The sequence below is a fragment of the Dermacentor andersoni genome, chromosome 6, assembly GCF_023375885.2.
Source record: "Dermacentor andersoni chromosome 6, qqDerAnde1_hic_scaffold, whole genome shotgun sequence".
NCBI lineage: Eukaryota > Metazoa > Arthropoda > Arachnida > Ixodida > Ixodidae > Dermacentor > Dermacentor andersoni.
In genome coordinates this window covers 26,725,442-26,748,810 of record NC_092819.1, presented here as the reverse complement: position 1 = coordinate 26,748,810, position 23,369 = coordinate 26,725,442, and the positions used below count along the sequence as shown (strand labels likewise).

General features: G+C 47.2%; 1 protein-coding gene across 10 annotated transcripts in view; it reads left to right on the top strand.

Moving 5' to 3' along the window:
• LOC129382271 (uncharacterized) overlaps positions 1-23,369 on the top strand; it is a 182,942-nt gene that overhangs the window by 61,863 nt on the left and 97,710 nt on the right. For 3 of the 10 annotated variants that reach the window (XM_055065987.1, XM_055065985.1, XM_055065984.1), the window contains one exon: positions 7,512-9,095. The exons of 4 other annotated variants lie outside the window; for them this stretch is intronic. In XM_055065987.1, coding sequence (XP_054921962.1) covers positions 7,512-7,723 — 212 coding nt within the window. In that variant the 3' untranslated portion in view covers positions 7,724-9,095. Of the gene's footprint in view, positions 1-7,511; positions 9,096-23,369 lie in introns of those variants that run through there. 3 more of the 10 variants (XR_008610371.1, XM_055065988.2, XM_055065990.1) reach the window with 3 other exon arrangements.

Sequence of the window (23,369 nt, the reverse complement as noted above, 5' to 3'; positions counted from 1 at the left end):
TCGTATGACCGCATCAATAGATGGTGGCACAGACATCGAAATTTTTCGAGAATATAAATATGGAAACTGAGCCGAGAGAAAGGCTTCGATGTTTTCGAAGTAAACAGGGAAGTGAGGAGGCGTGGTGGTTTTCAACGAGACGGGATCCACTTGAATTACAGGCTTGCACGAGAAGTGCGCTGGCGACTAGCTGGTCGCGCTGTTGCTTCTTTAGGGGGTCCACCGGCGATCAGGAGGGCAGAGTTGGTAGTAATGAAGTTCCCGTAAGGGAACCTGAGAATCGTATCGCCGTCCATAAGAGAAAAAAGGAGGAAAGCAAGAAAGAGAGCTCGCCATGCAGTATTCTGCATAAACATGCAGGGCGGCAGAAGCAAGAAGAAATGGGCCGAGATTGAGGAGCAGTTAAATAAACAACAAATACGGGTGTATGCTGTTATAGAAACGCACCTTAGAGACTCGGAAGAGCCGCCTATGATTGAGAAATATATTTGGGAAGGGTGCAAGAGAACTAAGACAAAAAGGAAGGGAGGGGGAGTCGGAATGGTCATCCATCAAGGCGCTCAATGGAAAAGAGAATAAAGAGTTAGTGGAATGCAAGAGCGCTTATATTAAGGGTTTCGGGAATGATGCTGAAATTATCCTATTTGGTGAGGTGAATGCCAACGTACAGGATTTAGATGGCTATACCGACAACAACGCGAAGTCAATGCTATAGCTTTGTGAGCAACATAACCTCGTTATCCTGAATACAGGGCCTAAGTGTGAAGGGCAAATCACGTGTAAAGTAAGAAAAGGGCAATCAACCATTGAATACTGTTTGATGACAAAAGGAATTCATGATAAGTAGATAGAAATGGTCATTGATCAGGAAGGGTACAGCAGCATTGAGAGTGACCATAAACACACCATTTTGAAAAGGGGATATGTAGTGGGGAAAGAGAGCAAGGAGTGTAAAACGGCCATTCCAAATTTGAACGCTGAAGAAATAGCAAATATAGTCACTAGAGTCGAGGAAGAACTTGGCAAATAGCCAAATGAAGAATGGGAATATATTGAGCTTCTAAGTGTAATAAGGGCACAAATACGGAAAGAGAAAAAACATGTTCGTTGGAAACGAAAAAAAGAAACAGAAAAGCTGGTGGAAGAGTTAGAGACGAGAAGCGATCGCCGAACAACAGAAAGCATGCCGAGAGCACTGGCAGGCAAAGAAGCCGCAGTTGCGACAGGATGAAATAGCCAGTAAATGGGAAATATACTGGGAGAAAAGTCTATTGTTCAAATACACGTGCAAGCAAACATAAAAGGTGAAAGTGAACGTTCGTTGTCAGAAATATGTAAAAAAGGAAGGTCGCACCTAGAATATATTGGAACCACATAAAATTATTAGGCAGGAAGTCAACAACAATACAACAACGTATCCTAGACGAAGATAGAAACAAACTGAAAGGGGAAGCGGCAATAAATAACATCCGAACAATTACAGCCGAAATATTTCAAGGCGATGGCAAAGTTGTATTTGAAGAAAAAAAGAGCATAAAATAGACCCAGGTGGAAAAGGAGCTGGTGCTGACAAATTTCAACTGGAAGAAAGCCGAAAGAAAATTGATAAGCGCACAGCCACAGAGGTAGACGAGGTTCCCGTTATGTTGATTAATGAACTAGGACCGAAAAGTAAGGAAGCTCTGGTCAAAACAGAGGTTTTTTAAAGATGGACGAATACCAGACAGTTGGCGACAAAGTAGAATGAATTTGATCTATAAAGTTAAGGGGGAGGAAATAGAATTCACTCTTATAGACCGCTGACCATTACATTGGTGATATACAGGCTACCAATGCAGGCAATAAAATTAAAGCTGCAAGCATGGGCAGAGAATAATGGCATTTTGGGAGAAATTCAATATGGCTTCAGAATAGGTAGGAGTTTGAACTTTTTTCTTCTTATTCAGTGTACGGCAATATAAAGACTAGAAAGCAGACCGTTATATGTGGCCTTTCTTTTGGCATTACAGGAGCGTATAACAACGTAGACTCCGAAATTTTGTTGGATACTCTGGAAGCGGAAGGCTTAGGTGATAATTGTCTACCGCTTTTGAGAGAGATTTACCGAGAAAATACCGTTTGCGTTGAATGGGAAGGGATGAGGAGCGAGGAGAAAGTTGATATCAACAAAGAACGGAGACAGGGGTGCCCTTTATCCCCACTGCTGCTTATGATATACATGGTGAGGATGGATAGGGCGCTAGAGAAAAGTAATATCGGGTTTAATCTTTCATGCAGACAGGCAGGTACAGTAGTAGAGCAGCAGCTTCTATGTTTATCTTGAGCGGATGACATTGTGTTGCTAGCTAACAAGCAAAGTGATTTGCAACGTCTGGCTAATATCTGGGGATATGGAAGACAATAATTTAGGTTTGAAGTTTAGTGTTAGAAAATCACGTGTTCTAGTTTTCAATGAAAACAGTGAACAGACAGTTGCAATACGGGAACAGGAAATACCTCGGGTAAGAGAATATAAATACCTTAGCATATGGATAAACGATGGCAATAGATATATGGAAACACAGAAAAAAAAACAATAACAGTAAAGGGGAAGAGAAATGGAGCCATAATCAAGCACAGAGCGCAATGGGGATACAATATATACGAGGTGCTCCGGGGTATGTGGGAAGCTGCAATGATTCCAGGGCTTACTTTTAGAAATGCGGTTGTTTGCTTGAAAGCAGGGGTACAATCAGGAATCGATGGGAACCAAAGGTCAGTGGGTCGCCTCGCATTGGGCGCTCACGGGAAGATTACAAATGAAGCTGGGCAGGGGGATATGGTCTAGACTATTTTTGAAGGGAGGGAAGCGCGCAGTAAAATTGGGTATGAAGAATAGCTGAGGAATACGGAAGAAAGTAAATGGGCTGGGAGAGTGTTGAGGTATCTGTACAGGAAAAAACATCGATTCACAGTGGAGGAGGAGAACTAGGAAGCTTACCAGGAAGTATGCGGCCTGTATGGTGGGCAACACACCAACGTCAAAGAGGCTGCAATAATCTCATGGTGGTGGCAATAGAAAAGAAACCTTCCATGAGTAACTACTTAGGAGAAAAACTAAAGCATGAAAGAAACAATTTATGATAACTCAAAGAGAAGCTCATTACTTTTCGAAGCGAGATCAGGATGCCTTAGAACACGCACCTATAAAGCGAGTTATAAGAAGGAAGAAGAAGCATGTGCTTGCTGCGGTAAAGCTAGGGAAACGATGGAGCATGTTTTATTATATGTGAAGACATCTGCCCAGCGGTCGATTTAGGCACCACTGGCCTCCTTGAAACCCTTGGTTTCAGCGAGAGCTATAAAATTTCTCGCTATATTACCTAGAGGGAAATCAGGCGCTGCTGCGCTGTGATATGCATGGAAATCCAGTATATTGTGACTTCGGATTGGCATCGTTCTCCGAAAGCCAGGCAAGCACCATTCCATCTGGCACAATAATTAATTTTCTGGTAAAACAGCATGTAACAAGCTGTCTTAGCTTGATTATTACATAAAAACATGTTTCGTTTAACTATGAGAACTTGTTGTTGCATGTACAATTATATGAAACGTAAAAATTACCAGCGTGCCACTGAAGTTGGACGACAGACGACAAGATTCTCGCTCACTTTGGAACGGTTTGTCGTTTGTTCTTGCTTTTCTTCGCTTGGTTATGCATTGTAGGTGAGTAAACGTCACTAGAAGATGTAATATGCGTGAATGGAAACATTTGTGAAGATTTCACTTTAAGAACGCGTTATTTGTGTAGGCATATGCACGTTTTAGACGAAGCCTCTTACAACACCAGCCAACACAAGCCTCGCAGACACATATACCGTATTTTCCATGACGGCACGGCCCCCTTAGGAAACTCCCATAGACGCTGGCGCCAGATTTCTCTCTAGGCGTTATAGTGAGAAATTCTATGGCGAGAGCAGGGGAAAAGTAGACATGTCCGCAATAGAGATCAGTAACACGCGATCGAAAGGTTGGAGGAAGATGGGAAACGGCAAAAAACGGAGACGTACAAAAGCAAAATTCGCAATAGAAGCTCAGAAAATTTGGTTGTGGGAGTTAATTGTTTTTTTTTTCTTTTCTTTCTTAACTTCGGTAGGACATTAAGCAGTTTAATAGCAAGAGTTTGGCGGCTCAAGCAACCAAAGGGGAAGGGGAACACAAAGGGGAACCCATAACATCCATCCATCCATCCGTCCGTCCGTCCGTTCGTCCGTCCGTCCGTCCGTCCGTCCGTCCGTCCGTCCGTCCGTCCGTCCGTCCATCCATCCATCCATCCATCCATCCATCCATCCATCCATCCATCCATCCATCCATTCTTTTAGTAGAGAATTTTAGTAATGCGATGAGAAACGTGAGGAGCAATATTTTTCAGAGTAGATGATTATTACATCTAAAGGGGCTCGAGACAGTGAGAAAGAAAATGTCTTGGCCATAACCAGAATGGTTAGATTAGCGACAGGCTTGGCATGCTGCCGCAGGTGCAATTTGGGAGAATGTATGAAGTAAGATAAGAGGTGTGAGCACACACACAAGCGAACTAAACCTACTTCGAGAGAAGTAATTTGAATAAAGAAAGGGTCTGAAGGCGAACTGCTTGGTTTGCATCCATGGTAGATAAAGAGGGCTAAAATTGCGAACAGAAGGAAGAACACAGGACGAGCGCTGACTGCCTACGAGTGCTTCCTTTTGCGTGCACAAATATATATATATATATATATATATGTTACCCTCAGGGTTCGCAAATAACAGAGGGGAGGGGCATATTACAGACCCAAATTGGAAAAACAGTTGATACAATAACAAGCACGAATAATCATCAGCTTAATAAGAAATGAAATGAAACAGGCGCAACTAAGATAAAGCGGATTAAATTGAACATCTAAAACTGAATCGACATTAAGCTAAAGATAGAACAAATTCAATACAAATGATTAAGCAATGTTAAGCATGTTATTCAAAAAACCAATAAATGTGCCCGTGATAGCTGTAGCTGCTTCTGGCAGCTGATTCCATACGGAGGTGGTTTTAGGTAAAAATGCATGTGAATAGGTTACAGTTCTACAACGAGGAACATCAACTTTTTGGAGGTGGTCAATTCATGATGAAATGAAAGGAGGGGAGTTAATGAAGTGATTGCGGAGATGATTGTTGTGAAAGTAAATTTTATAAAATAGAGTGAGCCGGGCTCTTTGACATGCTTCAAATGCGAGGGGAAAAGGGGAGGGAAACAAAACGGGAGTAGGGGTTACTGTTCCAGTCGCACATGCGTCTGAAGGTGAGAACTAACATACATATAATGATTATTTAGGTAGGTATTTGTATTCCTTATACATGAGGACGAGTGAAGGGGACCTAACACACAACAGGCCTTTCAGCATCATTGTGAAGGTGTCAAGGATTTCACCTGCTGGATGGTTTCACTATCGGCTCAAAACCTCAGAGTCTGGTGGACCCGGATTGTACCCGCAGTTAGCGCAGTGGATAGCGAGATCTCTCGCATTGTTGATTTTAACCACAGTACACATGTTCCCGCCACAGTGCGTTGACACACCATATGTTTACATTCTTTTAAATATGGCCTTATACAGCCACCCATGTGGTGTAAAATGAACAAGTGAGAATCAAACTTACCCGTGCTATTAACAGGTGATGCAAGCAGTGCAGCAGCATGTTAGCACAAGTGTCATCCGTTATCCAACGGGTGTAGTCTTCTAGAACATTAGCCTTCAGTTTGGCGGCCTGCCTGACTGGTGTCGTGCCTGGTATCTCGAGTTACAAGGTGATGACTCTGAAGGTGGTGTGTGTCCACTGGTGCATATACAGGATCTGGGGTCCCTTAACTGAAGAATACAATTCCATTCTGATGGTGTTCCAAGCTCCTGACATCCAACTTACGTTTAACCGCCGACGTAAGCATCGGGCAGTGACCCACATTGTTCTTTTGAAAGACCCACTGAAGCTCTCTTTTTGGCCATGGGAAGGAGGTCACTTGTGGTTGATCTCAAGGCGAATAACCTTGCTTTCCCGACATGTTTATTGTCATGAAATTGGCTGACAGGAGGACAGGAGGGGTGGGGGGGGGGTGGGGGGGTCGTGCAGAAGTGTTTTGGGTCTTCGCCCTGGATAGGTGGGCTTCCCTTCGTTTAGTTGAGGTGGCTCGTCGGAAACTCTGGTATTGTGTAACCGAAAGTTAGAATCGGCGCTAAAACGAATGCTCAACTGAGCAATATCGTTAGAGTGATGTTGTATAGGTTCTGAAAGGCAACCACAACGGTAGGCTGCAAAAGCAGAGAAAAAAATTACGCCGGTTGCTCCGAATACCCAGTGCCCGAGCGATCGGTGTGCAGCTACCTATTCCTTTTGGAGCGAGGAAAGTTATGGTTATGGCATAATGATGGTAGTTTAGTGCATACACGTCACTTGGGTGTAGTGAGCATTCTCAGTTTTGATATGTCGCGTGACCGCCAGGGGAAGTAGCAGAATCCGAAAATTTTTTAACTAATAGTGGAGGGCTGACAGCATGAATTGCTTGATAATGGAAATAACTTTTTCCTTTTTTTCTCCTAATAATGCATCAACATTGTGCACAGATCGTATAAGATCTAAGCGTTTGGTAGCTTTTATAACACCTCGTGACAGACAGGCGAAGTGGGCATGGCGCGACAACTTTTGACAAATTGCGGACAGCTAACGGCTGAAAAGAAGTAGGACCGGATATAATAGGTTTACGCTACAGCGCCTCTGGCCAGTTAGGGCAGGTTCTAGAGTTGTCACTCGGGCGATTCGTACCCCGAGCTTAAAGCGGTTGTCGAAGACAACGAAGCCCGAAGCCACCAAAAACAAACGTCATCCAACGAGGAAAAGTTATAAAGCGTAATTTCTGTCCCACGGTAATGCGAAACTTCTGCGAATGAGTGTACGGTCATGTCATGCACTCTTAAGCAAATGTACGCCCTTTGGGATTTATATTTCCCACACAACGATCATCGCCATCTGTCTTGCTTGTGTTTCCTTTCTTGAAAACGCTGCGCTCGCCACATTCCTTTGGAGAATGTTCTGTCATGCTGATAACGCGCATGCTGTTCCTTACTCAGAAGTACCGGGCTCGCAGCTTTCAAGAAAGGAAATGCAGAGAAGACAGATCACGATCATTGTTGAGTGGCAAGATACGACCCAAAGGGTGTAGTTTTGTTTCACTGCGCAGCTCACACTATTAGCTTCTGCCATATTTTCTGCGCGTTATATTGCGCTACCTACGGCTTTAACTCTTCCTGATGTTCCGACTGGAATCGGTACTTTTTTCCTTTACACGCATCAAAGACAATGATGTAATCAAGTCTTTGCTAATAAATGTGGGAGCGTGAGTTAGGCATTTTTGATCCTTGGTCCAGACTTTTTATTTGCAAGCTGATACAAAATATCTGTGCAGTATACACCGGTGGATCTAACTCTGATTTTAACTTTATTTGCAGACGTTGGACGGTTGGCCCTTCGACAAGCGTATCGGCTTTTGCGAGCCCTGGGCTTCGAGATTTATGGGATCAGGGCGGGATCCCCCGCCGCAAGGTACCACCATCGCTACCCCGAACGCGTCGTAAGCGGCAGGCGCCTTCTCGACGCTAAATCGGTGGGCCATGAAGGGCATACCATATTGGACCGAAACAGCAATAATGTTCATCGCTGAAGACGTGACCGAGATTTTATTCAATATCGCAGTGGTCATTCTCAGTGACGCTGTTAACCGTTGACCATGTCCAATAAAGTCAGTCAGTATGTCATTTTTTAAAAAACTTCATAAGTTATAGTAATTTCGTGTCTCTAATAAATCTGTAAATTGGAAGAACATCGCCTTCATGGTTGAATCTAAGCGAAGCTGACCTATGGGAGAGAAAGACTTCTGAAATTGGTAACAGACCATGTTGGACAAAAGGAAAAACTAAAAGTTTGATAGGTCGACGATATCAGTGACAGAATATTCAAAATAAATAAGGATTAGATTCAGGCACGTCGAAATGGTGAGACAGATCGACCGGCCAGTGCAGCTATGACATCCATCCCGGGCCATCACCTTTTCTCACGTTTTTCACGGCTCGTCTTGAAGCGCGTACTCGAGGACCACCTCACGGCTGGCCTCCACAAAGCCATGCGACAATAGCAGGTGAAGTCGGCAACGAGTGCGCCTGGGGGCTCGAGGCCACGGCACAGCGCCGAGCATAACATGCATGAAGAAGAGTGAAGACTAGCTTGCCGACGTACAAGTGTCCCCACCCAACACTAGACCGACCAAATGAGCACCAGTCGTCTGCCGCCGACAACGAGACTGGTCTTTAGCAAGAAGCGCACTGTGTCAAACGGGAAATGGTGGTACCTGTAAGGGCCCGTCCTGACTGAAAATGAGGGCGAGGCTGACCTAGCTGGCCATGGCGAATGTCTTCGCTGCTGGGGCTTCCACGGAGACGAGAAAAGCCTCCCAGGCACCACCCCCCGACAACGATGGGAATGTCTCGTCGGCCATACATGGGGCTCCCGCCAAACAAATATAGGTTGAGACGAAAGAAGCGATGCGAGCTTCCCCTTCGATCCCTGCCGATGCCAAGACTCCGAAGTGTCGTAGTCACTCGTGGTCTGGCAGCAGCACTGACTTGTCAAGCGAGGAAAGCGCCGCAAAAACATCGTGCCACTCACACGTCTGTGGTCCCGTTGGGCGCCAGCCCAAAGGCAACCACCGCGAAAAGTGCGCAACCGTTACAGAAAGCAGCCGAAAAAGGAAGAGGGGCCTAAACAAGGGCCACCGAAGATCAAAGAATGGCTACTCTGCCGCCAGCGTGAGCACGAAGACCGGCGGGAAATGGCGGCGCTACCCCCGCAGTCACGCGTAGCCGAGCCGCGGAGGATGGCGGCTCAAGGCAAGGAAGGCTGCGAGCAGTTCGTCCGCGAAATCTCGACGGTGCAAGAGACGAGGGCTGGCAAGGCCCTGCTACAGTATACTACATTGTATTTCAGATTAGCAATTTCTATCCTACCGTACAGAATAAAGCTGCTTTTGTCCAGTCTAAGCCAATTTTGTGGATTTGTTTCCCACAAACTGACACCCATGTACAGGTCACAATCTAAATTTTTGCTGAGGTTTCTTGAACAATAAATGTCTAGCTAATCTCGTAAAACAAAGTGGATCGAGTTGCGTTTTTTAATTCGTATTTCCTCACTTAGCCGTACACGTGCCTCAGCGCTTCTTTTGTAGCGGCTGACATTGGCCCTCACTTTCGTGCAGAGCTCGAAAAATGCGGCCACGTTTTTCTGTATGCCGCTAACGCAGATCTGGAGTGCGTGACCCAGGCACTGCAAGTTGCAAAGGGCCCCCACGCGCCTTGCCGCAAGTTCTCGCGTTCTTGGCTACTACGTAGATCGGCAAGGCTCCCAGTGCTGGGCGATTGCACTCACTAAGCACGCTGTGCGTAAGTTGGGCCAAATTTTCTACAGTGGGCCAGTTGGCCATTTCCGTGCAAGCCACGCACGTGTTTTGCGATCTCTCGGTTCATCACGTGACAGGTTGCGCAAACGTAGCCGTCGTTCGCCTTCGACGTCCACGCACCAGCCATGATGGCATAGCACTCTTCGTCATCCGGAAACATCGCGCGCAATCCGCTTTTTATTTCATGTTGCTTTACCTCGTACAGGTCTGGGACGACTTTTCGTGAAAACGTCGTTTGTGACGGTAGGCTGTAATCAAGCATGGCAGCCGCCATCGTGTCGACGAAACCCTGCTCTTCAACATTCTGTACGCATGTGCACCACGAATTATGAAGTTTACAATCATTTTAGTTTTTTCCTTCGCTTAATAGATGCTACTTTCAACCTTGGTTTAAATGCATCCACTACTGGCGGCCTGAGTAAGCTTACTCACACTATCCCCATTCGCGGCAATCCCGCGCCCTTGACGTTCCTCTACGTAGGCTGCCGACAAGTGCAGCTCCCTCATGAGATGTGACACCACGGCCTTCGTTGGGTCAGTTGGTGCACCGAGTATGCATTTGCAGTCGACGCATAGGGTGGTAATTTTAGAAAATATTTCCATATGAGATAGCGGCGCATGATACCATCGCTGTCATCGTCTCCAGAGCGCGGCGTCGGCTCTCCCGTCATAAAGGCGTTGGCCATGCGATCCGAGTTCTGCACAGTACTGCGGCCATGCGCAACACATATGTGGATGCATGGATGGATGAAAAACTTTATTAGGGTCCTTTAGGGCGCACACTAGCGCGCAGCGGGTCCACGTCGTGAAGGAGAGGCCGAGGCTCTCCGCCGCGTCGCGGGCCCGTTGGACAGTCCATAACTGTTTTCGAGGTTGAGGCTGCGTAGGACCGCATCCCAGCGTGAAAAAGTGTTGCTTTCATCGCCGCCTAACGCGGGACATCGCCAGTGCATGTGAGGTAAGTTCGCTAAGTCATTGCATAGTGCACATGCATTTGTTGCATGAATTTCAGGGTACATCTGGTGAAGAAGTAATGGGTTTGGGTATGTTCCCGTCTGTAGAAGCCTTAGTGTAAAGCCTGGGGTCTATTGAGTTTTCAATGTGGGAGGGGTAGATCATCCGAGCTAAGTAAAAGTACTTAGTATTTTCCGTGTACGAGGAAGGAGAGTTCCCATTGTCAGTACCCCCAGCGTCACGCTGACCTCTAGCGACGCGGTTGATGATCCCTCGCGCAGCTCCGTGTGCCGACTCATTGAGGTTTGGCGGGGCACCCTCGATCTGTCCCATGTGGGCTGGAAACCAGATCAATGTGTAGGGCTTGATCTCCTTGCTTCATCATCACCATCATTAACACCGTCTCGTGCCATTTGTCTTGCAATGTGAGATGCTCTAATGCGTAGCGTTGATACCTGCACGCTTTGGACTGCAGTTGCATATTTACAGGAGATAGAATGCGTTGCGACAGATACACAGGTATCGGTATATGGTAGTTAGGGAAGATTTGAGGAAGAAAAATTAGTTTAATATGTATACAAGAATGGTAGAAGAAACATATCGCTTACCTGATTTAATCAAGATGGATAGATGACTGTTTCACCGCCACGTTTTGAAGAGGTCTTCAATAAATCAGCATTGCCCATCATTAACACCGTTTCGTGCAGACGGCACATACTCGGAGTGAGTTGTGATCGCCATGCCAAAGGGTCCGCAATCTCGAAGATCTTTTTATCGTGAAAGTTCCTTCTATCGTCACTGGATACCCTTGTTGGACGCATAGTGTGCGAGTTCTCATGCGTAACCTCGGGTGACAAGATTGTACGAACAACAAAAGTTATTTCGATATTAATCCCTTCGCTAGTGTCGATATTCCACCACACCAGCACTGTCATCTCTGTAGCTTTTTTTGCGGAGTAGGAGGACTATATATTTCCTCAAACAGTCATGTGGCTTCCGAACGGACCTTTTGCTTTACGCCACGGCACCCACTTGTGGATACATAGGTCATAACGCAGCCGCCCGATGCCATATGTCTGCAAGAAGGGAATCAGGTGTCCATCCCCACTGAGAACGGTGACAATCGCGCAGTGCAAGTAGGCTTACCCGCTGATTTCTTAGTCCCATATGATGTATATCAACCTGGGCCGCCAGTTCTCAGCGACAACTACCTCCGTGGTTGATGTCTCCCACGAGCCAACCGAGCGTTTTGCTATCTCCGTCACGGTTCCTGGTTGCTGTTGCGTAAGCTAGGGCTGCATTTATTTATTTTGATCATAATTCCACCCTATAAATGGCTATGCCTCGAATGACCAAGGAACAAACATTACAAAACACATATTCCACATAAAAACGAAGTCAGCACCTGTCAATAGTGGCTTCACATTTCTTCATTTACCATGGCCTAACAACACCGGGGAACATGTTCCAACCTTGATTACCGCCAAAGATATCGTTATGTCTATATCTGTCGGCTCTTAGATAACACTGTACAGTCATATTCATTTCATTTAAGGTGGCCTGTCGTCACTCTCGAACTTCTAGTCTACGCCTAATGTAGATTCGCATGTGGCGCGTAACTCCGTCACTGATCATTTGCCATGTCTCTACATACGCTCCTCCTTTGCAGCACACTTCCTCTCCGCAATACATTCTCCTGTCCACAGTTAACAACCTCAGCATCACATCCGCTACACTACCCACAGAAATGCTCAAAGAACAAAGAAAGCTAAATGTGTTTTATAATGCCAATAAACAACATAGAAAATACCAACATGCGTTTCTATGTTATCCTTTAATTGCACGGAAAGGTTGAAACACGGGCTTCACAGTAGTTACTAGGAGAACCTGTTATAATGGCTGAATGAGGCAATTCTGTTGCTGAGTGGTAGGCAGGTCGGAAGTTCAATTCCCTGTCGGGGCGCCGGTATTTCGATGGTAAGTTCCAACGTACCTTGAAGGATGCTATATGGTTTTCTCTAAGGCGATAAGACTAATTCAATCTATCCATAAGCGCCGTTGAAGGAAGTAAGAGCTTGCCTCTTAATTGCCAGTTTCAATAAATAAATAAATAAATAAATAAATAAATAAATAAATAAATAAATAAAAGGTGTTTATCGAAGGCCCAGGAACAACCTCGAGGGGTTAGGTGCTGGCGCACTCGGAAAAACAATGCAGAAGAAAAACAGTGCACCCCCCCCCCCCCCCCCACACACACACACGCGTGAGCACACACCAAAATATAAGAATTTCGCGAATACAGGTTTTAGCGCATCAATAAATGTGTACACGAAGGGAAATACAAACCAAAAGTGGACATACCGAAAAGGATTAGAGAATGACGGAACACACAATAGATTACAGCTTCTTTCAGGAAAATATTAAAATTAGGCATGAAGATATCCAGGCACTCTGAATCTGTGTTATATGTCGCCTGCACTCTACGTAAAGGGTACCAAAAATTGTAAGGATGAAAAGCGCGCTGTTTCCTTGTGCTTTGCTGCAGAATGTAAAAGCGCGCATTAGAAAGCAAGTGCGAACACCAGATTTTTCCATGTAGTAATTTGTAAAGAACCTCCGATTTGTAGCGTCTACAGGTGAGGATAGGTAACGTGAGTGTCTGTGCTAGTAAGGAGATGGAAGGCTTCTGACAGAATCGATATTTAATATGGATATGAACTTTTTTGACACATTTTCGAGGAGTTCACAATTTGACGTAGAAGTGCCGCCCAATAATAGTAATAATAATAATAATAATATATATTATTAACACATCTTGCTAGTGCAATTACAGATAGCGGATTCGCCTAAGCTTGTGCAGCAGTAGTGGGCCACCAAAACGGACTACTTTAGAAAAAAATAAAAGAAGAGTTACATTGAAACCTTTTTGTGGACGAAAAAATACAAGGTAGAAAAACAGGCAGAAACTAAAGGCACGATTTATGATGACTCAGAGGGGAAACCATTAGGCCCATATAATTACACATATAATTTCTTTAGGTTTTCGCGAGCATCGCGTATACATTCACAAGTAGTTTCCTAGGAAAGAGCATGTCAGGAACATAATATGCTAGAGTATATCTACCAAATGCGCTACGTGTGTGAAGAACTTAAAAAGCGGGCGTATGACTTAAAGGACGGCAAAACACACTGGGGACTTTAAATGTATTGGTCCAGAAATGTTTGAGTACCACTGTTTATGCAAAAAAGTGATCGTAACTTCGGCAATCTTGGGGGTCTCGAAACGGTTGACATCTTGCGAGCTGCATGCGTCATAAGTAACACTTAGTAAGTCCAGCGAGCGGCCGAGGCCAGTGGAGACATGCACTAAAGGAGCCACCCATCGCTCTCTTACCCCTTTGCCCGCGCTCCCTTTCTAAATGAAACTGCTGCTTGCTTGCTTGCTTGCTTGCTTGCTTGCTTGCTTGCTTGCTTGCTTGCTTGCTTGCTTGCTTGCTTGCTTGCTTGCTTGCTTGCTTGCTTGCTTGCTTGCTTGCTTGCTTGCTTGCTTGCTTGCTTGCTTGCTTGCTTGCTTGCTTGCTTGCTTGCTTGCTTGCTTGCTTGCTTGCTTGCTTGCTTGCTTGCTTGCTTGCTTGCTTGCTTGCTTGCTTGCTTGCTTGCTTGCTTGCTTGCTTGCTTGCTTGCTTGCTTGCTTGCTTGCTTGCTTGCTTGCTTGCTTGCTTGCTTGCTTGCTTGCTTGCTTGCTTGCTTGCTTGCTTGCTTGCTTGCTTGCTTGCTTGCTTGCTTGCTTGCTTGCTTGCTTGCTTGCTTGCTTGCTTGCTTGCTTGCTTGCTTGCTTGCTTGCTTGCTTGCTTGCTTGCTTGCTTGCTTGCTTGCTTGCTTGCTTGCTTGCTTGCTTGCTTGCTTGCTTGCTTGCTTGCTTGCTTGCTTGCTTGCTTGCTTGCTTGCTTGCTTGCTTGCTTGCTTGCTTGCTTGCTTGCTTGCTTGCTTGCTTGCTTGCTTGCTTGCTTGCTTGCTTGCTTGCTTGCTTGCTTGCTTGCTTGCTTGCTTGCTTGCTTGCTTGCTTGCTTGCTTGCTTGCTTGCTTGCTTGCTTGCTTGCTTGCTTGCTTGCTTGCTTGCTTGCTTGCTTGCTTGCTTGCTTGCTTGCTTGCTTGCTTGCTTGCTTGCTTGCTTGCTTGCTTGCTTGCTTGCTTGCTTGCTTGCTTGCTTGCTTGCTTGCTTGCTTGCTTGCTTGCTTGCTTGCTTGCTTGCTTGCTTGCTTGCTTGCTTGCTTGCTTGCTTGCTTGCTTGCTTGCTTGCTTGCTTGCTTGCTTGCTTGCTTGCTTGCTTGCTTGCTTGCTTGCTTGCTTGCTTGCTTGCTTGCTTGCTTGCTTGCTTGCTTGCTTGCTTGCTTGCTTGCTTGCTTGCTTGCTTGCTTGCTTGCTTGCTTGCTTGCTTGCTTGCTTGCTTGCTTGCTTGCTTGCTTGCTTGCTTGCTTGCTTGCTTGCTTGCTTGCTTGCTTGCTTGCTTGCTTGCTTGCTTGCTTGCTTGCTTGCTTGCTTGCTTGCTTGCTTGCTTGCTTGCTTGCTTGCTTGCTTGCTTGCTTGCTTGCTTGCTTGCTTGCTTGCTTGCTTGCTTGCTTGCTTGCTTGCTTGCTTGCTTGCTTGCTTGCTTGCTTGCTTGCTTGCTTGCTTGCTTGCTTGCTTGCTTGCTTGCTTGCTTGCTTGCTTGCTTGCTTGCTTGCTTGCTTGCTTGCTTGCTTGCTTGCTTGCTTGCTTGCTTGCTTGCTTGCTTGCTTGCTTGCTTGCTTGCTTGCTTGCTTGCTTGCTTGCTTGCTTGCTTGCTTGCTTGCTTGCTTGCTTGCTTGCTTGCTTGCTTGCTTGCTTGCTTGCTTGCTTGCTTGCTTGCTTGCTTGCTTGCTTGCTTGCTTGCTTGCTTGCTTGCTTGCTTGCTTGCTTGCTTGCTTGCTTGCTTGCTTGCTTGCTTGCTTGCTTGCTTGCTTGCTTGCTTGCTTGCTTGCTTGCTTGCTTGCTTGCTTGCTTGCTTGCTTGCTTGCTTGCTTGCTTGCTTGCTTGCTTGCTTGCTTGCTTGCTTGCTTGCTTGCTTGCTTGCTTGCTTGCTTGCTTGCTTGCTTGCTTGCTTGCTTGCTTGCTTGCTTGCTTGCTTGCTTGCTTGCTTGCTTGCTTGCTTGCTTGCTTGCTTGCTTGCTTGCTTGCTTGCTTGCTTGCTTGCTTGCTTGCTTGCTTGCTTGCTTGCTTGCTTGCTTGCTTGCTTGCTTGCTTGCTTGCTTGCTTGCTTGCTTGCTTGCTTGCTTGCTTGCTTGCTTGCTTGCTTGCTTGCTTGCTTGCTTGCTTGCTTGCTTGCTTGCTTGCTTGCTTGCTTGCTTGCTTGCTTGCTTGCTTGCTTGCTTGCTTGCTTGCTTGCTTGCTTGCTTGCTTGCTTGCTTGCTTGCTTGCTTGCTTGCTTGCTTGCTTGCTTGCTTGCTTGCTTGCTTGCTTGCTTGCTTGCTTGCTTGCTTGCTTGCTTGCTTGCTTGCTTGCTTGCTTGCTTGCTTGCTTGCTTGCTTGCTTGCTTGCTTGCTTGCTTGCTTGCTTGCTTGCTTGCTTGCTTGCTTGCTTGCTTGCTTGCTTGCTTGCTTGCTTGCTTGCTTGCTTGCTTGCTTGCTTGCTTGCTTGCTTGCTTGCTTGCTTGCTTGCTTGCTTGCTTGCTTGCTTGCTTGCTTGCTTGCTTGCTTGCTTGCTTGCTTGCTTGCTTGCTTGCTTGCTTGCTTGCTTGCTTGCTTGCTTGCTTGCTTGCTTGCTTGCTTGCTTGCTTGCTTGCTTGCTTGCTTGCTTGCTTGCTTGCTTGCTTGCTTGCTTGCTTGCTTGCTTGCTTGCTTGCTTGCTTGCTTGCTTGCTTGCTTGCTTGCTTGCTTGCTTGCTTGCTTGCTTGCTTGCTTGCTTGCTTGCTTGCTTGCTTGCTTGCTTGCTTGCTTGCTTGCTTGCTTGCTTGCTTGCTTGCTTGCTTGCTTGCTTGCTTGCTTGCTTGCTTGCTTGCTTGCTTGCTTGCTTGCTTGCTTGCTTGCTTGCTTGCTTGCTTGCTTGCTTGCTTGCTTGCTTGCTTGCTTGCTTGCTTGCTTGCTTGCTTGCTTGCTTGCTTGCTTGCTTGCTTGCTTGCTTGCTTGCTTGCTTGCTTGCTTGCTTGCTTGCTTGCTTGCTTGCTTGCTTGCTTGCTTGCTTGCTTGCTTGCTTGCTTGCTTGCTTGCTTGCTTGCTTGCTTGCTTGCTTGCTTGCTTGCTTGCTTGCTTGCTTGCTTGCTTGCTTGCTTGCTTGCTTGCTTGCTTGCTTGCTTGCTTGCTTGCTTGCTTGCTTGCTTGCTTGCTTGCTTGCTTGCTTGCTTGCTTGCTTGCTTGCTTGCTTGCTTGCTTGCTTGCTTGCTTGCTTGCTTGCTTGCTTGCTTGCTTGCTTGCTTGCTTGCTTGCTTGCTTGCTTGCTTGCTTGCTTGCTTGCTTGCTTGCTTGCTTGCTTGCTTGCTTGCTTGCTTGCTTGCTTGCTTGCTTGCTTGCTTGCTTGCTTGCTTGCTTGCTTGCTTGCTTGCTTGCTTGCTTGCTTGCTTGCTTGCTTGCTTGCTTGCTTGCTTGCTTGCTTGCTTGCTTGCTTGCTTGCTTGCTTGCTTGCTTGCTTGCTTGCTTGCTTGCTTGCTTGCTTGCTTGCTTGCTTGCTTGCTTGCTTGCTTGCTTGCTTGCTTGCTTGCTTGCTTGCTTGCTTGCTTGCTTGCTTGCTTGCTTGCTTGCTTGCTTGCTTGCTTGCTTGCTTGCTTGCTTGCTTGCTTGCTTGCTTGCTTGCTTGCTTGCTTGCTTGCTTGCTTGCTTGCTTGCTTGCTTGCTTGCTTGCTTGCTTGCTTGCTTGCTTGCTTGCTTGCTTGCTTGCTTGCTTGCTTGCTTGCTTGCTTGCTTGCTTGCTTGCTTGCTTGCTTGCTTGCTTGCTTGCTTGCTTGCTTGCTTGCTTGCTTGCTTGCTTGCTTGCTTGCTTGCTTGCTTGCTTGCTTGCTTGCTTGCTTGCTTGCTTGCTTGCTTGCTTGCTTGCTTGCTTGCTTGCTTGCTTGCTTGCTTGCTTGCTTGCTTGCTTGCTTGCTTGCTTGCTTGCTTGCTTGCTTGCTTGCTTGCTTGCTTGCTTGCTTGCTTGCTTGCTTGCTTGCTTGCTTGCTTGCTTGCTTGCTTGCTTGCTTGCTTGCTTGCTTGCTTGCTTGCTTGCTTGCTTGCTTGCTTGCTTGCTTGCTTGCTTGCTTGCTTGCTTGCTTGCTTGCTTGCTTGCTTGCTTGCTTGCTTGCTTGCTTGCTTGCTTGCTTGCTTGCTTGCTTGCTTGCTTGCTTGCTTGCTTGCTTGCTTGCTTGCTTGCTTGCTTGCTTGCTTGCTTGCTTGCTTGCTTGCTTGCTTGCTTGCTTGCTTGCTTGCTTGCTTGCTTGCTTGCTTGCTTGCTTGCTTGCTTGCTTGCTTGCTTGCTTGCTTGCTTGCTTGCTTGCTTGCTTGCTTGCTTGCTTGCTTGCTTGCTTGCTTGCTTGCTTGCTTGCTTGCTTGCTTGCTTGCTTGCTTGCTTGCTTGCTTGCTTGCTTGCTTGCTTGCTTGCTTGCTTGCTTGCTTGCTTGCTTGCTTGCTTGCTTGCTTGCTTGCTTGCTTGCTTGCTTGCTTGCTTGCTTGCTTGCTTGCTTGCTTGCTTGCTTGCTTGCTTGCTTGCTTGCTTGCTTGCTTGCTTGCTTGCTTGCTTGCTTGCTTGCTTGCTTGCTTGCTTGCTTGCTTGCTTGCTTGCTTGCTTGCTTGCTTGCTTGCTTGCTTGCTTGCTTGCTTGCTTGCTTGCTTGCTTGCTTGCTTGCTTGCTTGCTTGCTTGCTTGCTTGCTTGCTTGCTTGCTTGCTTGCTTGCTTGCTTGCTTGCTTGCTTGCTTGCTTGCTTGCTTGCTTGCTTGCTTGCTTGCTTGCTTGCTTGCTTGCTTGCTTGCTTGCTTGCTTGCTTGCTTGCTTGCTTGCTTGCTTGCTTGCTTGCTTGCTTGCTTGCTTGCTTGCTTGCTTGCTTGCTTGCTTGCTTGCTTGCTTGCTTGCTTGCTTGCTTGCTTGCTTGCTTGCTTGCTTGCTTGCTTGCTTGCTTGCTTGCTTGCTTGCTTGCTTGCTTGCTTGCTTGCTTGCTTGCTTGCTTGCTTGCTTGCTTGCTTGCTTGCTTGCTTGCTTGCTTGCTTGCTTGCTTGCTTGCTTGCTTGCTTGCTTGCTTGCTTGCTTGCTTGCTTGCTTGCTTGCTTGCTTGCTTGCTTGCTTGCTTGCTTGCTTGCTTGCTTGCTTGCTTGCTTGCTTGCTTGCTTGCTTGCTTGCTTGCTTGCTTGCTTGCTTGCTTGCTTGCTTGCTTGCTTGCTTGCTTGCTTGCTTGCTTGCTTGCTTGCTTGCTTGCTTGCTTGCTTGCTTGCTTGCTTGCTTGCTTGCTTGCTTGCTTGCTTGCTTGCTTGCTTGCTTGCTTGCTTGCTTGCTTGCTTGCTTGCTTGCTTGCTTGCTTGCTTGCTTGCTTGCTTGCTTGCTTGCTTGCTTGCTTGCTTGCTTGCTTGCTTGCTTGCTTGCTTGCTTGCTTGCTTGCTTGCTTGCTTGCTTGCTTGCTTGCTTGCTTGCTTGCTTGCTTGCTTGCTTGCTTGCTTGCTTGCTTGCTTGCTTGCTTGCTTGCTTGCTTGCTTGCTTGCTTGCTTGCTTGCTTGCTTGCTTGCTTGCTTGCTTGCTTGCTTGCTTGCTTGCTTGCTTGCTTGCTTGCTTGCTTGCTTGCTTGCTTGCTTGCTTGCTTGCTTGCTTGCTTGCTTGCTTGCTTGCTTGCTTGCTTGCTTGCTTGCTTGCTTGCTTGCTTGCTTGCTTGCTTGCTTGCTTGCTTGCTTGCTTGCTTGCTTGCTTGCTTGCTTGCTTGCTTGCTTGCTTGCTTGCTTGCTTGCTTGCTTGCTTGCTTGCTTGCTTGCTTGCTTGCTTGCTTGCTTGCTTGCTTGCTTGCTTGCTTGCTTGCTTGCTTGCTTGCTTGCTTGCTTGCTTGCTTGCTTGCTTGCTTGCTTGCTTGCTTGCTTGCTTGCTTGCTTGCTTGCTTGCTTGCTTGCTTGCTTGCTTGCTTGCTTGCTTGCTTGCTTGCTTGCTTGCTTGCTTGCTTGCTTGCTTGCTTGCTTGCTTGCTTGCTTGCTTGCTTGCTTGCTTGCTTGCTTGCTTGCTTGCTTGCTTGCTTGCTTGCTTGCTTGCTTGCTTGCTTGCTTGCTTGCTTGCTTGCTTGCTTGCTTGCTTGCTTGCTTGCTTGCTTGCTTGCTTGCTTGCTTGCTTGCTTGCTTGCTTGCTTGCTTGCTTGCTTGCTTGCTTGCTTGCTTGCTTGCTTGCTTGCTTGCTTGCTTGCTTGCTTGCTTGCTTGCTTGCTTGCTTGCTTGCTTGCTTGCTTGCTTGCTTGCTTGCTTGCTTGCTTGCTTGCTTGCTTGCTTGCTTGCTTGCTTGCTTGCTTGCTTGCTTGCTTGCTTGCTTGCTTGCTTGCTTGCTTGCTTGCTTGCTTGCTTGCTTGCTTGCTTGCTTGCTTGCTTGCTTGCTTGCTTGCTTGCTTGCTTGCTTGCTTGCTTGCTTGCTTGCTTGCTTGCTTGCTTGCTTGCTTGCTTGCTTGCTTGCTTGCTTGCTTGCTTGCTTGCTTGCTTGCTTGCTTGCTTGCTTGCTTGCTTGCTTGCTTGCTTGCTTGCTTGCTTGCTTGCTTGCTTGCTTGCTTGCTTGCTTGCTTGCTTGCTTGCTTGCTTGCTTGCTTGCTTGCTTGCTTGCTTGCTTGCTTGCTTGCTTGCTTGCTTGCTTGCTTGCTTGCTTGCTTGCTTGCTTGCTTGCTTGCTTGCTTGCTTGCTTGCTTGCTTGCTTGCTTGCTTGCTTGCTTGCTTGCTTGCTTGCTTGCTTGCTTGCTTGCTTGCTTGCTTGCTTGCTTGCTTGCTTGCTTGCTTGCTTGCTTGCTTGCTTGCTTGCTTGCTTGCTTGCTTGCTTGCTTGCTTGCTTGCTTGCTTGCTTGCTTGCTTGCTTGCTTGCTTGCTTGCTTGCTTGCTTGCTTGCTTGCTTGCTTGCTTGCTTGCTTGCTTGCTTGCTTGCTTGCTTGCTTGCTTGCTTGCTTGCTTGCTTGCTTGCTTGCTTGCTTGCTTGCTTGCTTGCTTGCTTGCTTGCTTGCTTGCTTGCTTGCTTGCTTGCTTGCTTGCTTGCTTGCTTGCTTGCTTGCTTGCTTGCTTGCTTGCTTGCTTGCTTGCTTGCTTGCTTGCTTGCTTGCTTGCTTGCTTGCTTGCTTGCTTGCTTGCTTGCTTGCTTGCTTGCTTGCTTGCTTGCTTGCTTGCTTGCTTGCTTGCTTGCTTGCTTGCTTGCTTGCTTGCTTGCTTGCTTGCTTGCTTGCTTGCTTGCTTGCTTGCTTGCTTGCTTGCTTGCTTGCTTGCTTGCTTGCTTGCTTGCTTGCTTGCTTGCTTGCTTGCTTGCTTGCTTGCTTGCTTGCTTGCTTGCTTGCTTGCTTGCTTGCTTGCTTGCTTGCTTGCTTGCTTGCTTGCTTGCTTGCTTGCTTGCTTGCTTGCTTGCTTGCTTGCTTGCTTGCTTGCTTGCTTGCTTGCTTGCTTGCTTGCTTGCTTGCTTGCTTGCTTGCTTGCTTGCTTGCTTGCTTGCTTGCTTGCTTGCTTGCTTGCTTGCTTGCTTGCTTGCTTGCTTGCTTGCTTGCTTGCTTGCTTGCTTGCTTGCTTGCTTGCTTGCTTGCTTGCTTGCTTGCTTGCTTGCTTGCTTGCTTGCTTGCTTGCTTGCTTGCTTGCTTGCTTGCTTGCTTGCTTGCTTGCTTGCTTGCTTGCTTGCTTGCTTGCTTGCTTGCTTGCTTGCTTGCTTGCTTGCTTGCTTGCTTGCTTGCTTGCTTGCTTGCTTGCTTGCTTGCTTGCTTGCTTGCTTGCTTGCTTGCTTGCTTGCTTGCTTGCTTGCTTGCTTGCTTGCTTGCTTGCTTGCTTGCTTGCTTGCTTGCTTGCTTGCTTGCTTGCTTGCTTGCTTGCTTGCTTGCTTGCTTGCTTGCTTGCTTGCTTGCTTGCTTGCTTGCTTGCTTGCTTGCTTGCTTGCTTGCTTGCTTGCTTGCTTGCTTGCTTGCTTGCTTGCTTGCTTGCTTGCTTGCTTGCTTGCTTGCTTGCTTGCTTGCTTGCTTGCTTGCTTGCTTGCTTGCTTGCTTGCTTGCTTGCTTGCTTGCTTGCTTGCTTGCTTGCTTGCTTGCTTGCTTGCTTGCTTGCTTGCTTGCTTGCTTGCTTGCTTGCTTGCTTGCTTGCTTGCTTGCTTGCTTGCTTGCTTGCTTGCTTGCTTGCTTGCTTGCTTGCTTGCTTGCTTGCTTGCTTGCTTGCTTGCTTGCTTGCTTGCTTGCTTGCTTGCTTGCTTGCTTGCTTGCTTGCTTGCTTGCTTGCTTGCTTGCTTGCTTGCTTGCTTGCTTGCTTGCTTGCTTGCTTGCTTGCTTGCTTGCTTGCTTGCTTGCTTGCTTGCTTGCTTGCTTGCTTGCTTGCTTGCTTGCTTGCTTGCTTGCTTGCTTGCTTGCTTGCTTGCTTGCTTGCTTGCTTGCTTGCTTGCTTGCTTGCTTGCTTGCTTGCTTGCTTGCTTGCTTGCTTGCTTGCTTGCTTGCTTGCTTGCTTGCTTGCTTGCTTGCTTGCTTGCTTGCTTGCTTGCTTGCTTGCTTGCTTGCTTGCTTGCTTGCTTGCTTGCTTGCTTGCTTGCTTGCTTGCTTGCTTGCTTGCTTGCTTGCTTGCTTGCTTGCTTGCTTGCTTGCTTGCTTGCTTGCTTGCTTGCTTGCTTGCTTGCTTGCTTGCTTGCTTGCTTGCTTGCTTGCTTGCTTGCTTGCTTGCTTGCTTGCTTGCTTGCTTGCTTGCTTGCTTGCTTGCTTGCTTGCTTGCTTGCTTGCTTGCTTGCTTGCTTGCTTGCTTGCTTGCTTGCTTGCTTGCTTGCTTGCTTGCTTGCTTGCTTGCTTGCTTGCTTGCTTGCTTGCTTGCTTGCTTGCTTGCTTGCTTGCTTGCTTGCTTGCTTGCTTGCTTGCTTGCTTGCTTGCTTGCTTGCTTGCTTGCTTGCTTGCTTGCTTGCTTGCTTGCTTGCTTGCTTGCTTGCTTGCTTGCTTGCTTGCTTGCTTGCTTGCTTGCTTGCTTGCTTGCTTGCTTGCTTGCTTGCTTGCTTGCTTGCTTGCTTGCTTGCTTGCTTGCTTGCTTGCTTGCTTGCTTGCTTGCTTGCTTGCTTGCTTGCTTGCTTGCTTGCTTGCTTGCTTGCTTGCTTGCTTGCTTGCTTGCTTGCTTGCTTGCTTGCTTGCTTGCTTGCTTGCTTGCTTGCTTGCTTGCTTGCTTGCTTGCTTGCTTGCTTGCTTGCTTGCTTGCTTGCTTGCTTGCTTGCTTGCTTGCTTGCTTGCTTGCTTGCTTGCTTGCTTGCTTGCTTGCTTGCTTGCTTGCTTGCTTGCTTGCTTGCTTGCTTGCTTGCTTGCTTGCTTGCTTGCTTGCTTGCTTGCTTGCTTGCTTGCTTGCTTGCTTGCTTGCTTGCTTGCTTGCTTGCTTGCTTGCTTGCTTGCTTGCTTGCTTGCTTGCTTGCTTGCTTGCTTGCTTGCTTGCTTGCTTGCTTGCTTGCTTGCTTGCTTGCTTGCTTGCTTGCTTGCTTGCTTGCTTGCTTGCTTGCTTGCTTGCTTGCTTGCTTGCTTGCTTGCTTGCTTGCTTGCTTGCTTGCTTGCTTGCTTGCTTGCTTGCTTGCTTGCTTGCTTGCTTGCTTGCTTGCTTGCTTGCTTGCTTGCTTGCTTGCTTGCTTGCTTGCTTGCTTGCTTGCTTGCTTGCTTGCTTGCTTGCTTGCTTGCTTGCTTGCTTGCTTGCTTGCTTGCTTGCTTGCTTGCTTGCTTGCTTGCTTGCTTGCTTGCTTGCTTGCTTGCTTGCTTGCTTGCTTGCTTGCTTGCTTGCTTGCTTGC